We start from the raw sequence: 16,748 nt of genomic DNA, 5'->3' as shown, positions 1-16,748 counted from the left end.
ATAAATGAACACTGAAATTAAACAAAATTTCGTTGGACCTGTACCTGTACATGCGCAATGACGATAAAGACCATTCATTCATTCAAAGTATTTCTTATATATATATATATATATATATATATATATATATATATATATATATATATATATATATATATATATATATATATATATATATATATATATATATATATATATATAAATACATACATATATATATATATATATATATATATATATATACACTTGTCGATCAACAAACACTTGTCGATCGACAAACACTTCCCCAAAGGCAACACCCTAAGAAAAATATTCAACAAGAACAACATCAAATTGAGCTACAGCTGTATGAATAACATACGACAAATCATTTCAAACCACAACAAAGCAATTGCAGAAGGACTGCCTACCCCCAGACTAAACGACTCTGAAACCAATAAGGAATGTAACTGTCGCAAGAAACCTGATTGCCCTCTCAACGGGGGTGCTTACAAACATCAGTCATTTACCAAGCATAGGTAACACGCAAGGACATTAACACATCCGACACGTACGTAGGATTAACCGAAGGATCTTTTAAAACCAGATGGAATAATCACAAGGCCTCCTTTAGAAACCAGACTTTGCGGATTTTACAGTACTCAGCAAGCACATTTGGAACCTCAAAGACAATAATGTTGAATATTCAATAACATGGCAAATTCTTGCATCCAGCACACCTTACAACAGTGGTAATACTACTAATAATTGGGGCGGCATAGCTCGGTTGGTAGAGTGGCCGTGCCAGCAACTTGAGGGTTGCAGGTTCGATTCCCGCTTCAACTATCCTAGTCACTGCTGTTGTGTCCTTGGGCAAGACACTTTACCCACCTGCTCCCAGTGCCACCCACACTGGTTTAAATGTAACTTAGATATTGGGTTTCACTATGTAAAGCGCTTTGAGTCACTAGAGAAAAAGCGCTATATACAAAATATAATTCACTAATAAAAGATGCAACCTATGCTTGAAGAGAAACTGTTTATTATATATCATCCAGATCTGTCATCCCTCAACAAGCGCAGTGAAATCATCTTAACATGCCGCCACAGACGGAAACACCTCCTAGGTAATACATGAGCCAATCACCACCCCCCTATGCCCTATATAAACCATGGTATGTGAATGCTTCCATTAAAATCTTCTGATGATTGAGGGAACTCCTCATGAAACAGTTCTGTAGAGATGACGTAGTCTTGTTATTTTTCCCCCCCCCCACACACACACACACACACACACATATATATATATATATATATATATATATAATGGGGCTGGGCAACGATTAAAAATTTCAATCGAAGTTAATCACACTATTTCTCCGATTATTCACGATTAACTGCATTGTATACGCAAAGCCCAATAAAGAATTCAAAAGTAGTGTGTAGTGCACCTTTATTGGAATATTCTCCCACATGAACAAAAGCGCCAAAACATTTGTTGTGCAAACACAATTTAAATCAGTCCTTGTTAAACAGTAGCAGTTAAATAGCATATTTTATGAAAATGAACTAAAAAAATATAAATACAAACATTTAAGCTTATTGCCACTGCCAGGGTATTTAAGTTATCCTGTTTGTTATGGAAAATAAATATAATCTACATACAAATCTCTGAGCCACAATCATAACATCTGAACAGGCAATTTCTGAGGTAACAGCAGAAAAATTTTTTTTTATCAGGGATCTTATGTTTAAAAAACCTGTATTATAGGTAGTGGGCTGTTTTAGGGAATTTTTTATCAAATTATCCATAGTAGCAATATTAATAATGTTGTGTTTATTCTGCGTAGTGCACTTAAGATAATTATGAACATATCTAGGAATTGATATGATGGGAATTTTCCGATTGTTTGCTTGGTGCTTTGATAGACTGAACGCATATACCTGGTACTATATTGTGATGTTATGAGCCAGGGAAAAAAAGAACTACCCTACCCAGCATGCAACAGGAGTGACGAGCATGCGCGGTAGCCCGGTATAGGTTGTGTCGCCATGACGGCATCTTGTATGCTGTGATATGCACGCTCTGAAAGCAAACGTTAAGAACTCAGCCAACACGCCTCGTCCGCATTATTCATAAATAGACAGACAACACATATACTCCGCTGCTTCACAGGCCGCTGGATGTAGCCGGCAAAGTATTCCCATGCTAGCTAGGCGGTCTAGCAAGCACGCGTCATTCAGTCCAAAACGGCCCGATCTATCCACATTCAGAATTGTCTGGCGGTCGTAAGTGATCCCGGAGTGACCACGCTGTAAGCCAGCCATGAAATTTGCAGAATTGTCCAGTATTTTTGCCAAATGTTCCATCTTTACCAAGAGCCCCTTGACGCCGAAGCCCATCCGGGCGACACCATTTTGTTAAGAAAAGGCGTTAACAAAATAAAAGCATGTAAACAACATACGCAAATGTGCGATAAAATAATAGTCGGCGTTAATAGATTGATGAGTTGACTCGTAATTAACGCATTAATTTGCCCATCCCTAGTATTTATATATACATATGAAATACTTGACTTGGTGAATCTATGAATCTAGCGGTAAATATACTCCTCACCTCTTAACCACGCCCCGCTCCAACCCCGCCCCCCACCTCCCGAAATCGGAGGTTTCAAGGTTGGCAAGTATGACACTAACCCACGTCAATAATCCCCCGTTTTTAATCCAACAGGACCCAAATAGAGCATGTTGTCTGCAAACAGGCACAATCTGCGATAGGAATGTCGTGACAGATATCTGCAAACATTAAAATGTGTGACTAAGCTTCTGCTGGATGCATTGTAAAAGCCCACAGATGGACTGAACTATGAATCATGTCATTCCATTCACAGACTTGGGATGGAGTGAAACCGTGTCTATTCTATTCTTACTTTACCGTGGACGTGAGCAGAAAATACAAACAAAAAAAAAAACACTTGGAGTGGTTCTGGAAGCCTACCGTCATTGCACAGCGGTCCGCCAAATGTTGTCATGCTGCAGTCACAGCTGAATCCCTCCCACTGTTGAAGACACACACCCTGGTTGGCACATGAGTCTTCCTGGCATGTAGTGCTGGGGCCTGAGCGTGAAGACAAGCACAACACACGGTGAGCCCACTGACGTGACGCACGTCACACCTGTCTCGTCCCACTTCGCTCGACAGTAAAACATGTCACACAAAGAAAGATTTTTGCTGTAAAAACACACCAACATATTATTATTATTTTTTTGTCCTAACACAACAGACCAGACAGTTTTCAAGAAGTATTTCATATTAGATGAATGTAACGCCGGTTCGGCATCGTGGTACTGGGTTCGATTCCCTATAGCATGGGTGACAAACTCTGGCCCGCAGGCCAAATCTGGTCCGCCGTGTAATTTAATTTGGCCCTTGAGGCAATATCAATTTAGCATTAGAGCTGGCCCGCCGGTGTTATACAGCGTCAGTGCCGCTGTAACACCGCATTCACCGCTAATACTCATACTTGCCAATCCTCCTAATTTTCCCGATAGACTCCCGAAGTTCAGTGCCCCTCCTGAAAATCTCCCGGGGCAACCATTCTCCCAAATTTCTACCGATTTCCACCTGGATAACTATATTGGGGGCGTGCATTTAAGGCACTGCCGTGAGCGTTCTCTACAACCTGTCGTCACGTCCGATTTTCCTCCATACTAACAGCGTGTCACATAATATTTGTGGCTTTTACACACACACACACACGCACAAGTGAATGCAAGACATACTTGGTCAACAGCCATACAGGTCACACTGAGGGTGGCCGTATAAACAAATTTAGCACTTTTACAAATATGCGCCACACTTTGAACCCACACCAAACAAGGATGACAAACACATTTCGGGTGAACATCCGCACCGTAACACAACAGAACAAATACCCAGAAACCCTTGCAGCACTAACTCTTCCGGGAAACTTCCAGCAAACTGACCAATAATTAACGTTTTATTCATGCATTTTCTCTTGCGTCTTCAAGGCTTGAATGTTTGGTTCATTCATTATTGTTATTTTATTTTCAAATGTTTTATGAGCCTGTGGAAAAAATTTGATATTTACCTCGGGAGATTGCAAATAAAAAAAAAGACATAACATTTTTATTTAAATTTTATTTGATATGCCATTGATATTCGTTTGATTATTATTATTATTATTATTATATGAAACTGGAATTTGCATGTCAATAAAGTTATATAAGCCTTGCTTGTTCAATATTTAATGCAAAACTTGTTTGGGTCCCTATTAAAAGGTTAATTTGTTCAACCTTGGCCCCGGCTTCGTTCCGTATAAAATTTTGGCCCACTCTGTATTTGAGTTTGACACCCCTGCCCAATAGGATGCGTCAAACGAAGAACACAACAAAGGTAGGATCTAACAAATGTATTAACAAAAAGTGAGCTCTGAACAAAAACACTGGAGCTAATAAAAAGGGAAACAAAAGACGCTAGTGTGAAAGCTAGGAAATATAAAGAACTAAGACTTGGCACGATGGCACAAAAAGTAAAAACAAAGATGATTAGCATGTGAGCTAAAGATGACAATAAGGTGGCTTAGGTAATGAGCTAGCGAGAAAAACATTCCTGACGTTACTTGTTGCATGTGAGCAAATTAGAGTCCCAGAAAGAATAAACAGAAAAGGCTGGCTTGTAAAGGAGGGTGATTAGCTGAAGCAGGTGTGCGGGACAGAGTGTAGCAGGTGAACTAATGAGTAACCATAATGATGGATAATGAAACAAAAATGGAAAAATAAACAATATGTGAAGATCCAAGTCACGGATCGCAACAATGAAGTCACAGTTGACATTTTGCATGCAGATACAGACAAAAAAAAAAGTGTTTGTTTGATTAAAGGCCTACTGAAACCCACTACTACCACCACGCAGTCTGATAGTTTATATATCAATGATGAAATATTAACATTGCAACACATGCCAATACGGCCTTTTTAGTTTACTAAATTTCAATTTTAAATTTCTTGGGAGTTTCGTCTTGAAAACGTCGTGTAATGATGACGTGTACGCAAGACGTCACGGGTTTTTAGGAAGTATGAGCGCTGCACACACACACACAGCTAAATGTCGTCTGCTTTAACGGCATAATTACACAGTATTTTGGAGATCTGTGTTGCTGAATCTTTTGCAATTTCTTCAATTAATATTGGAGAAGTCAAAGTACCAAGATGGAGTTGGGAAGCTTTAGCCTTTAGCCACACAAACACTGACTGGAGGAACAAAGCAGGTCTAAACAGAAGCGGACTGATTGACACCAGGTGTGGCCAGATGCCAATCAGCCGCAGCTGAAGGGGAACACAGCACTCAGGGAGAAAGACAGGAAACCAACAAAATAAGAGCGCGGACAGGAAACACTACACACACAGAGGAAACAAAGACAAATGCAGAGGAAAAAACTAAAACATAGTCAAACTGTCAGAGGCAAGCCTGACATCCACAACACAAATACAATGTTGAAACAACAAACTTTTTGACAACGTTTATTCAATGTCAGGTTTTGATGTACATTTGACCATTGAAATTTGGTCATTTCCCAACCAACGATGTGGTTCCATTGTTGGACATCAACGTTTATTACAATGACGTAATGATTCCTTGTTTAAAATTCCTGGAGGTGAAACTTTACTATGGATCAGACCGCGGTCAAGCCAACATGAAACTTGACTGAATGTCAACCAGCAGGTTTCGGTGAGAAAATTGTGGTTAAAAAGTCGCTTCTTACCGGAGAAAATCTGAGCTTGTGCCGTCCATAAAGCTGCCGTCGACTTTCCTGAGACACACCCGTGGATACACACCTCCGACTATCAGGTAATATTAAACTCACTAAAACACTAGCAACAAAATAGAAATATAAGGGATTTTCCTGATTATCCTAGTAAATGTGTCTAAAAACATCGGAATCCGTCCCAATGCAATAGTGTTTTTTTTTTTTTTTTTTTCTAGTCCGCCGCTATCAATATCCTCAAACACGAATCTTTCATCCTCGCTCAAATTAATGGAGAAATTGTTGTTTTCTCGGTCCGAATAGCACTTTTTGTTGAAGGCTCCCATTGTAAACAATGTGAATATGTGAGGACTCCCCACACTTGTGACATCATTGTCTGCGACTTCCGGTAGAGACAGGGCTTTTTTATTAGCGACCAAAAGTGGCAAACTTTATCGTGGATGTTCTCTACTAAATCCTTTCAGCAAAAATATGGCAATATTGCGAAATGATCAAGTATGACAAATAGAATGGACAAGTCAACTGCATTCTTAAAGTATTGTTGTGTTTCAAACATGACAGTGTGCTTAAAAAATAGAAAATATGGTAACACTTTAGTATGGGGAACATCCATCCATTTTCTACCGCTTGTCCCTTTTCGGGTCGCAGGGGGTGCTGGAGCCTATCTCAGCTGCATCCAGGCAGAAGGCGGTGTACACCCTGGACAAGTCGCCACCTCATCACAGGGCCTTCACTAGGGCAAATTTAGTTTTTGGGAACATATTCACCATGAATTAGTTGCTTAATAACATGCAAATTAGTAACATATTATACAACTAGTAAGCCATAAGGCCACCGCTGATGCTCACTGCTCCCCTCACCTCCCAGGGGGGGATCAAGGGTGATGGGTCAAATGCAGAGAATAATTTCACCACACCTCATGTGTGTGTGACAGTCATTGCTGCTTTAACTTTAACAAACTAATAGTCTTCCCTCAAAAAACTCAGAATTATTGCTTATTAGCACTAAGTAAGGATGTTGTTGTATATGATTTTCCATTTAAAACCACTTAATGAATATGGTCTGTTCTTACATAAAAAAACACAAAACTACAATAACCCTAACCCTTAAGTCTTTGTTACTTACAATATGTTCCCCTAGTGTCCAAATAACTCTAAATTAAGTCTGTGTTACTTCGAATATCTTCCCCATACTAAAGTGCTTCCCATTATTCACCATTAATTTGTTGCTTATTAACATGCAAATTAGTAACATATTGGCTCTTAATTAGTCATTATTAAGTACTTGTTAATGCCTTATTCTGCATGGCCTTATTATACAACCAGTAAGTCATTAACTAATAGTCTTCCCGCAATAACCTCACAATTATTGCTTATTAGCACTAAGGATGTTTTAGTATATGATTCTCCATTTAATACCACTTAATGAATATGGTCTCTTCTTACATAAAAAAACACAAAACTACAATAACCCTAACCCTTAAGTCTTTGTTACTTAGAATATGTTCCCCTAGTGTCCAAATATCTCTAAATTAAGTCTGTGTTACTTAGAATATGTTCCCCATACTAAAGTGTTACCCATTATTCACCATTAATTAGTTGCTTATTAACATGAAAATTAGTAACATATTGACTCTTAATTAGTAATTATTAAGTACTCATTAATGCTTTAGTCTGCATGACCTTATTATACAACCAGTAAGTCATTAACTAAGAGTCTTTCCTTAATAACCTCTGAATTATTGCCTATTTGTAACCCTAACCCTAACCCTCATATGTTCCCATAGTGTCCAAACAACTCTAAATTAAGTATTTCTTACTTAGAATATATTCTCCATACTAAAGTGTTACCAAAATTACAATCATCTGCTGGTTCTTCAATGTCATGCACTTATTTGTGCCTTATTCCAGTCTACCATTCCTCCTCTAAATCCCCATGCAGTGAAAGTACAGTATGTGTGTGACAGAGATGCTGGGCTAATGCAGCTCATGGTGGATTAAGTATAGAAGGTTAGTATGGATGACAGTAGGATTTTTTTTCAATTAAATCCTTAAGTACATCTTTCATTATTACATAGTGTGGATGTATCCTTAAAGGCCTACTGAAATGAGATTTTCGTATTTAAACAGGGATAGCAAGTCCATTCTATGTGTCATACTTGATAATTTCGCGATATAGCCATATTTTTGCTGAACGGATTTAGTAGAGAACATCGACGATAAAGTTCGCAACTTTTGGTCGCTAATAAAAAAGCCTTGCCTGTACCGGAGGTAGCAGACGCTGTGCTCGTGACGTCACTGGTTGTGGAGCTCCTCACATCTGAACATTGTTTACAATAATGGCCACCAGCAGCGAGAAAGCGACGATTTCTCTGTTAATTTGAGTGAGAATGAAAGATCCGTGGATGAGGAAAGTGAGAGTGAAGGACTAGAAAAAAAAAAAAAAAAAGACTATATAGTGGGAGCGATTCAGATGTTATTAGACAAATTTACTAGGATAATTCTGGAAAATCCCTTATCTGCTTATTGTGTTACTAGTGTTTTAGTGAGATTATATGGTCGTACCTGTACAACCTGAAGGTTGGCCACGCACCTTTCTTCAGCACCAGTCGACGGGTGGTGGCGATGCCCATTTCTGCCCTCCGCAAAGAAACACGATCTCTCGAAATGATCACTGCATAATACACTGTACTTTGTGTGTGTGGTCCAATCCAACAGTGTTCGCTTGACCGCTCTGTTCCATAGTAAAGCTTCACCGTCAACAATGAAACGGCTGTATTTGTGCTGCTAAAGGCGGCCGCAATACACCGCTTCCCACCTACAGCTTTCTTCTTTGACGTCTCCATTATTCATTGAACAAATTGCAAAAGATTCAACAACACAGATGTCCATAATACTGTGGAATTATGCGATGAAAAGAGACGACTTTTAGCTGTGAACGGTGCTGGAACAAAATGTCCTCTACAATGCGTGACGTCACGCGCACGCGTCATTACACCGCGATGTTTTAGCATGATAATTCCGCGCGAAATTTAAAATTGTAATTTAGTAAACTAAACTGGCCGTATTGGCATGTGTTGCAATGTTAATATTTCATCATTGATATATAAACTATCAGACTGCGTGGTGGGTAGTAGTGGGTTTCAGTAGGCCTTTAGTCAAATACAAGTCTACTGTAGTGTGCAGTGGTGTACTGTCAGGGCCAGCAAGGCCTTTTCTGCTGGCCTAACATAACCAGAAACCATGATCATGATTAAAGATACAATTATTTTTATTTACTTTCCCGAAATTTTTAAAAGTATTCATATTCTCTCCATGTCATATTATGTTCCTTCCAGTGCTGTTGTTTTTAGTTTTAGTTTGTATCCTATCAGAATTCAGCTATTTTATGTTGCCATGCTGTACCAAATCTGCCAGACGACTTCAGAACCAACAATGCGGGCGTCTGTGCACTGTAAGTGAACGGAGACATACAGTTGATGGACGGTTGCGATAGCCAATCAGATCATGACTTTTTGTCAGTAAGGCCTTCTAGATGGCCTCACGTTGAACATGACATTTACGCGTCCTGTGGTTGGATACTCATCGGGACCATTAACGGATGAGTTTGAGAAAACATAGAGTTGATAGACAGTTGCGATAGCCAATCAGATCACAAGTTCTCTCCAAGATTCTCATAGTCATCATTGTCACCGACGTCCCACTGGGTGTGAGTTTTCCTTGCCATCATGTGGGCCTACTGAGGATGTCGTAGTGGTTTGTGCAGCCCTTTGAGACACTAGTGATTTAGGGCTATATAAGTAAACATTGATTGATTGATTGATTGAAGTTGTTGACAGATGCAGTTAACTCTTGTTGTTAAAGTGTGTCATACTAGTCATTTAATGAACATTGTTACATGTGTATTTGTCGCCATTATGTGGTCAGGGCAGTTAATATATCTTTGAGAATTGTGTACTTTGAATCAAACTTTATTGACCGGAAGTTGCATAAGCCAAGCAGGTACATTTACGGTATTTGTTTTAATTGCTGATGCGTTTTAATTGATCAGAAAATATCCTGTTTTGTATACTGTTCATGTGATTCAATGCACAATAGGGCACATATGTGTTCTTGTATGGTATTTCTCCAGAAATGGTCATGTAACCATTGAAGTCGGACATCACTGAAGGCCTAGGTGGGAAACGCTCGACCCGCCACTGGTAGTGTGGCTATTTACAGTTTATTTGTATTCTGACCGATTAAAGGATTGTACATTGAATTTGTTCCCATGTATAAATAAACATAGATGCAATTGTAACACACCTTCTACTAAAATAATAGTAGTTTAAGTCAGTCAAAATAAATAAAGATAGAATTACATTGTAATGTGATAATCCTTAACAAGCTGTTAGCAGCCTATCCAGTGATGCTTAGACGGTCATGCAGGTGGGCACTTTGATTGACACATCAACTTAATGTGTATTATATTTATCCATGAGAGCATGTTGTTGAAAGCTTTGAGGTGTGTGTGTTAAAATCATGGTTGTGTTTTACAAACGATGACAGATGTGAAAAAGAGCATGTATTGTCTATGTGTGATGATGTAAATGAGGTGTGGTTGTATTGTATAATAAGTATGTGTCGATGAAAGGGTATTTTGTGTTTTTTTTTTATTTGACTACATGCTATAGTATGATTGTATTCTTATAATCGTATTGCTAGATTTTTGTATCCCTTTATTTTAGGATGCCAGGGACTGCATATGGAAATGAGCTATTTGGCTATAATCTTTGAGCGTAATGTTTCTGTGCATTGTCCCTTCAAATAAAGTGAAGTGAAGTGAAGTGAAATATATTTATATAGCGCTTTTCTCGAGTGACTCAAAGCGCTTTTAGATAGTGAAACCTAAAATCTAAGTAACATATAAACCAGAGTAATCTAAACTAAACTACAGCAAAGGTCTATAACCTCAATCATCCTGATGATTGAGGGAACCCCTCATGAAACAGTTCTGTAGAGATGAAGTAGTCTTGTGATTTTTCCCACACCTACGTATATATATATATATATATATATATATATATATATATGTATATATATATATATATATATACAAACCCCGTTTCCATATGAGTTGGGAAATTGTGTTAGATGTAAATATAAACGGAGTACAATGATTTGCAAATCCTTTTCAACACATATTTAATTGAATGCACTACAAAGACAAGATATTTGATGTTCAAAATCATAAACTTTATTTTTTTTTGTAAATAATAATAAACTTCGAATTTCATGATTGCAACACGTGCCAAAGTAGTTGGGAAAGGGCATGTTCACCACTGTGTTACATCACCTTTTCTTTTAACCCTCTAAGACCCACAGTGATATATTTACAACATTTCTATTTTATTTAAAAAAAGGGTTAAAAGTTTTTTCATTTTCTCCGGCCCCCCACCACGTTAACGTAGTCATTGGGGTCTATTGTTCAGTCTAACGATGACTTTACATTCCAAATTTGTATTTAAGGACCGCCCACATGCTATAGAACATGGGTGTCAAACTCTGGCCCGTGGGCCAAATGTGGCCCGCCGTGTAATTTAATTAGGCCCTTGAGGCAATAACAATTCAGCATTAGAGCTGGCCCGCCGGTGTTATACAGCGTCGGTGCCGCTGTAACACCGCATTCACCGCTAGTACTCATACTTGCCAACCCTCCTAATTTTCCCGGTAGACTCCCGAAGTTCAGTGCCGCTCCCAAAAATCTCCCAGGGCAACCATTCTCCCGAATTTCTACCGATTTCTACCTGGACAACTATATTGAGGGCATGCATTTAAGGCACTGCCTTTAGCGTTCTCTACAACCTGTCGTCATGGCCGCTTTTCCTCCATACTAACACCGTGTCACATAATATTTGTGGCTTTTACACACACACACACACACACACACACACACACACACACACACACACACACACACACACACGCACAAGTGAATGCAATGCATACTTGGTCAACAGCCATACAGGTCACACTGAGGGTGGCCGTATAAACAACTTTAGCACTGTTACAAATATGCGCCACACTGTGAACCCACACCAAACAAGAATGACAAACACATTTCGGGTGAACATCCCAGAACCCCTTTCAGCACTAACTCTTCCGAGAAACTTCCAGCAAACTGACCAATAATTAACGTTTTATTCATGCATTTTCTCTTGCTACTTCAAAGCTTGAATGTTTAGTTCATTCATTATTGTTATTTTATTTTCAAATGTATTATTAGCCTGTGGGAAAAAAATTATATTTACCTCAGAAGATTGCAAAGACAAAAAAAGGCATACATTTTTTAATAACATTTTTTTGATATGCCATTGATATTTTTTTTAATTATTATTATTATTATTATTTGTAACTGGATTTTGCATGTCACTAAAGTTATATAAGCCTTGCTTGTTCAATATTTAATGCAAAACTTGTTTGGGTCCCTGTTAATTTGTTCAAACTTGGCCCGCGGCTTTGTTCCGTTTAAAATTTTGGCCCACTCTGTATTTGAGTTTGACACTCCTGCTATAGAATCTCACACAACTTGAAAATCTTCGCAGAGTAACAATCCTTTTCTTTACTGGACCAAATTGATCAAATCAATGTAAGTAGAATGCATGTAATATTTTTTACTGTGATCTTTTTAATGTCTAGAACATGTACCTATGTTATTATTGTGAAATACCTCCAAAAAATATGATTTAGATTATGTTTTATATTGGTTGTATATGTACAACCATGAGTCAATGTGGTAGCAAATATTCCCTTGTGACTAGTTTACCTACCAGGATACTGTTTAGTCTAAATAGATATGTTTTGTCAGGAATCTACAATATATTTTAATTTACACACACTTATTCCTTGTGTCTGTGCACATTTGCACTTAAATATTGCAAACTAAAAGTAAAAAAAAACATTTAGTTAGGCAGAAGGCTAAACTAAACAATGCATATTTGCTAAGAGCTGCTGCAACTTAGTAAAAGTTTGTTGTTTTTGGATGATAATGGTATATATGATAAGCATTTGAAGATGGGCCTCGTACAGATGCAAGATGTGAATTCCCGCAATAGATTCCAGGCTCTGTTGACATCCTTACATCTAGTCAAGAACTTCCCAGTGTCTGAGACAGAGAAGAAGGATAAACTCTGGAAAATCAGACCATGGCTTGATTCATTCAGAGAGAAGTGCCTGAAGGTGGTCCCAGAAGAGCACAACTCAGTGGATGAGATGATGATTGCTTTCAAAGGAAGACACAGCAGCATCAAACAATAACGCGTGCCTTGCCATCCTTAGTTTGAAAGCCTGGTTTGCAAAGGTTACCGTATTTTTCGGACTATAAGTCACAGTTTTTTTTCATAGTTTGGCCGGGGGTTCGACTTATACTCAGGAGCGACTTATGTGTGAAATTATTAACACCACGTTACCGTAAAATATCACATAATATTATTTAGCTCATTCACGTAAGAGACTTGAAGTATAAGATTTCATCGGATTTAGCGATTAGTAGTGACATATTGTTTGGTAAACGTATAGCATGTTCTATTTTTTATAGTTATTTGAATGACTTTTACCATAATATGTTACGTTAACATACCAGGCACCTTCTTAGTTGGTTATTTATGCGTCATATAACGTACACTTATTCACCCTTTTGTTCACTATTTATTTATTTTAAATTGTCTTTCAAATGTCTATTCTTGGTGTTGGGTTTTATGAAATAAATTTCCCCAAAAAATGCGACTTATACTCCAGTGCGACTTATATATGTTTTTTCCCTTCGTTATTATGCATGTTCGGTAGGTGCGACATATACTCCGGAGCGACTTATACTCCGAAAAATACGGAACATTACCTTCACCCGAGGCGGGGTGTGATAGTGTTACCTACATTTCAATACTGGTAATGATCTAGAATGAGTAGCACATAAATCAGTCATCTGGCATCATAAAATGTACAACAATGCCATATAAAGGATAAAGAAAATGCTTACATTGTTTCGGTAAAAATGTCACTTTGGGGTACAGAACAAATTAGAGAGAAAAAAAAGAAAAAAGAAAAACAATGCCAGCAAATGACAAAGTGAGCCAACAACTGTTTTATATTTTCATTTATGAGACTTTGGGGCAGGAGTGAATGAAAAGGGTGGTAACCAATGTGATACTGTGTGGAGAGCAGTGGTGGGTAGTAACGCGCTACATTTACTCCGTTACATTTACTTGGGTAACTTTTGGAATAAATTGTACTTCTACGAGTAGTTTTTATGCAACATACTTTTACTTGAGTATATTTATAGAGAAGAAACGCTACTTTTACTTCGCTCCATTTATCTACATTCAGCTCGTTACTCGCTACTGTTTTTTATCGATCTGTTAATGTTTGTTTTGGTTTATGACAGAGCTTCACAGTAGGATCTACGCATGCCTGCGTTTCACCAATCATATGCAGTCACTGGTGACATTGGACCAATCAAACAGAGCCAAGCGGTCACATGACCCAACTTAAACAAGTTTAAAAACGTATTGGAGTGTTAGTATTTAGTGGTCAATTGTACGGAATATGTACTGAACTGTGCAATCTACTAATTAAAGTATCAATCAAGTAATCAATCAAAAGTGTAAAGGAAAAAAGACACTTTTTATTTTAACCGTACTTTCGGTCAAAAGCCTAAAGACTGATCGATCGCACAGTTCCTGTCCTCACAATAAAAGTGCTGCTCCATTCCGCCTGCGCTAACAAAATAAGAGTCTGCAAAGGCCAGCACAAACAAGCTAGCAAGCTACGGAGTTTGCCGCCCATGTATTTCTTGTAAAGTGTATAAAAACGAATATGGAAGCTGGACAAATAAGATGCCAAAAACCAACGACTTTCATGTAGTATTAGACAGAAAAGAGGAACTTTTTTTCTCCTCCATTTGAAAAAGTGGACGTTATCAGCACTGAAAAGCAAGCCATCAGAATCAGGTAATACACCAACTTATATTCTTGTCTTCATGAAAGATAGGAATCTATGTGTTAAACATGCATGTATATTCATTAAAACACCTTTAACATGTCAACAAAAACGGCAAAATAAATAAATATAAATTATATACTGTATATATATATATATATATATATATATATATATATATATATATATATATATATATATATATATATATATATATGATATGTGTGTGTATGTATATGTATATATGAGGTACATCACCCCGACTTGGTCATTTATTAAGTAATTGATAAACATTGAAAAACTTATTGGGGTGTTACCATTTAGTGGTCAATTGTACGGAATATGTACTGTACTGTGCAATCTACTAATAAAAGTTTCAATCAATCAATCAATCAATTGATGAATGCTTACTGAGGCTATGGTGCTGTTAAGTTATTGTGGCTCAATGTGCCATTTTTATTTTTATTTTAATTTACTATTATTTAATATATATTATTTTTTCAGTTGCTTAAGAGATATTCCTGGCTCTGAATTTGCTCATTGCTATTTTTATGTTTTTTTGCATTATTTGTTGCCGTAATCAGGTTACTCATCAGTTACTCAGTACTTGAGTAGTTTTTTCACAACATACTTTTTACTTTTACTCAAGTAAATATTTAGGTGACTACTCCTTACTTTTACTTAAGTAATACATCTCTAAAGTAACAGTACTCTTACTTGAGTACAATTTCTGGCTACTCTACCCACCTCTGTTCCAAACAGCTTTCATCAATGCAACTTTTGTCAGCAACATAGTTAGGGGAGGAAAATGCAAAGTATAGCAGCTGTTAGTAAAACCGAAGAGCGTCGGCAATGGAAGAACAGATGCACAGACTGTGGGAGAGAGAGTGACGATGGGGTTTGAATCAGCAGGTGGTTGGAGGTAAACGCTGGTCTTGGTGAAAGTCTAAACTTATCACCAAATACTAGCAATAATCTGTGTTATAAAGAAGGCGTTGTGATTGACAGCTACCAGTGAAACTGTGTGGCATACAAAGAGGACAGTTTGACACAACCACCCAGAGTGCTAAATTCGATTACATGTGTAATGTCGGACCATAAAAGATCATGAGTTGCAAAGTCATTTGAAAAGGGTGGATAAATTGTGAAATTAAACTAGGTGACTGATGTTGAAAAATAAATCCAATATTATCACGGGATGCTGTGCACATTAGGCTAGGCAAAAGCTATTCATGCATGCAACAAAGGCTTCATACATAATTCAAGATGATTGCTTCTGGCAAACTCTCAGATCCAATAAGCTGTGCAGTGCAAAACGGACTGGGGATGGAATAGGGAAGTAGCTATAACAGTAAAAATATGGTTGAGGGAATAATCAGATTGTGGTCAAGTGATACACAAATGATAGCCTGTGATAAGGTGTCATTGTTTGATGCATTTGGACAGAAAGCTTTAACATTGTACCGGAGACATAATGCACCACAGGTTGGTGTCAGTGTTGAGGGTATGTGACTTAGAACAAACTAAGAGCAACCCTATTGAATGGGAAAATGTCACCACAGGAATTGGAAGGGTATGTGTTTAACCAATCATCAAATGTATCCATTTGTTGTAATTGCAGTTTTTGTTAATATGTAGGAATCGACAACATTTTGTGTTTAGATAGGGGGTAAGACACACACTCATGCATATGAACGTTGTTGCCCAAGGGGAAACTGGGTAACACATGGTTGTGTATATGTACATACTTTGTGTTGTGTAAATAATTGATACATTTTTTAATGTATTTTTTATAGACATGTGACAGGTTATATATCTTTTATTATTAAATGTGATGAAATTAATGGACCACAATGGAAACAAGCCTTTGGCTTTTTGTGCCATCCATTTGCCTTTTTAAAGCATTACATGAATTCAATTCCTAAAGATGTCAATAAATGTCTCAATCAATCAACTGATGACACACTAACCAAGCTTAACCTATTTTACTATAACAATCTACAAGGTT

At 37.6% G+C, this 16,748-nt stretch overlaps 1 protein-coding gene across 21 annotated transcripts in view; it reads right to left on the bottom strand.

Moving 5' to 3' along the window:
* The window catches only part of nrxn1a (neurexin 1a), a 775,979-nt gene that overhangs the window by 373,310 nt on the left and 385,921 nt on the right, over positions 1–16,748 (bottom strand). For all 21 annotated transcript variants that reach the window (XM_061910433.1, XM_061910435.1, XM_061910444.1 and 18 more), the window contains one exon: positions 2,978–3,097. In XM_061910433.1, coding sequence (XP_061766417.1) covers positions 2,978–3,097 — 120 coding nt within the window. The remainder of the gene's footprint in view (positions 1–2,977; positions 3,098–16,748) is intronic.

The sequence above is a fragment of the Nerophis ophidion genome, linkage group LG09, assembly GCF_033978795.1.
Source record: "Nerophis ophidion isolate RoL-2023_Sa linkage group LG09, RoL_Noph_v1.0, whole genome shotgun sequence".
NCBI classification, from domain to species: Eukaryota; Metazoa; Chordata; class Actinopteri; order Syngnathiformes; family Syngnathidae; genus Nerophis; species Nerophis ophidion.
This window is presented reverse-complemented; position numbering and strand designations above follow the sequence as displayed.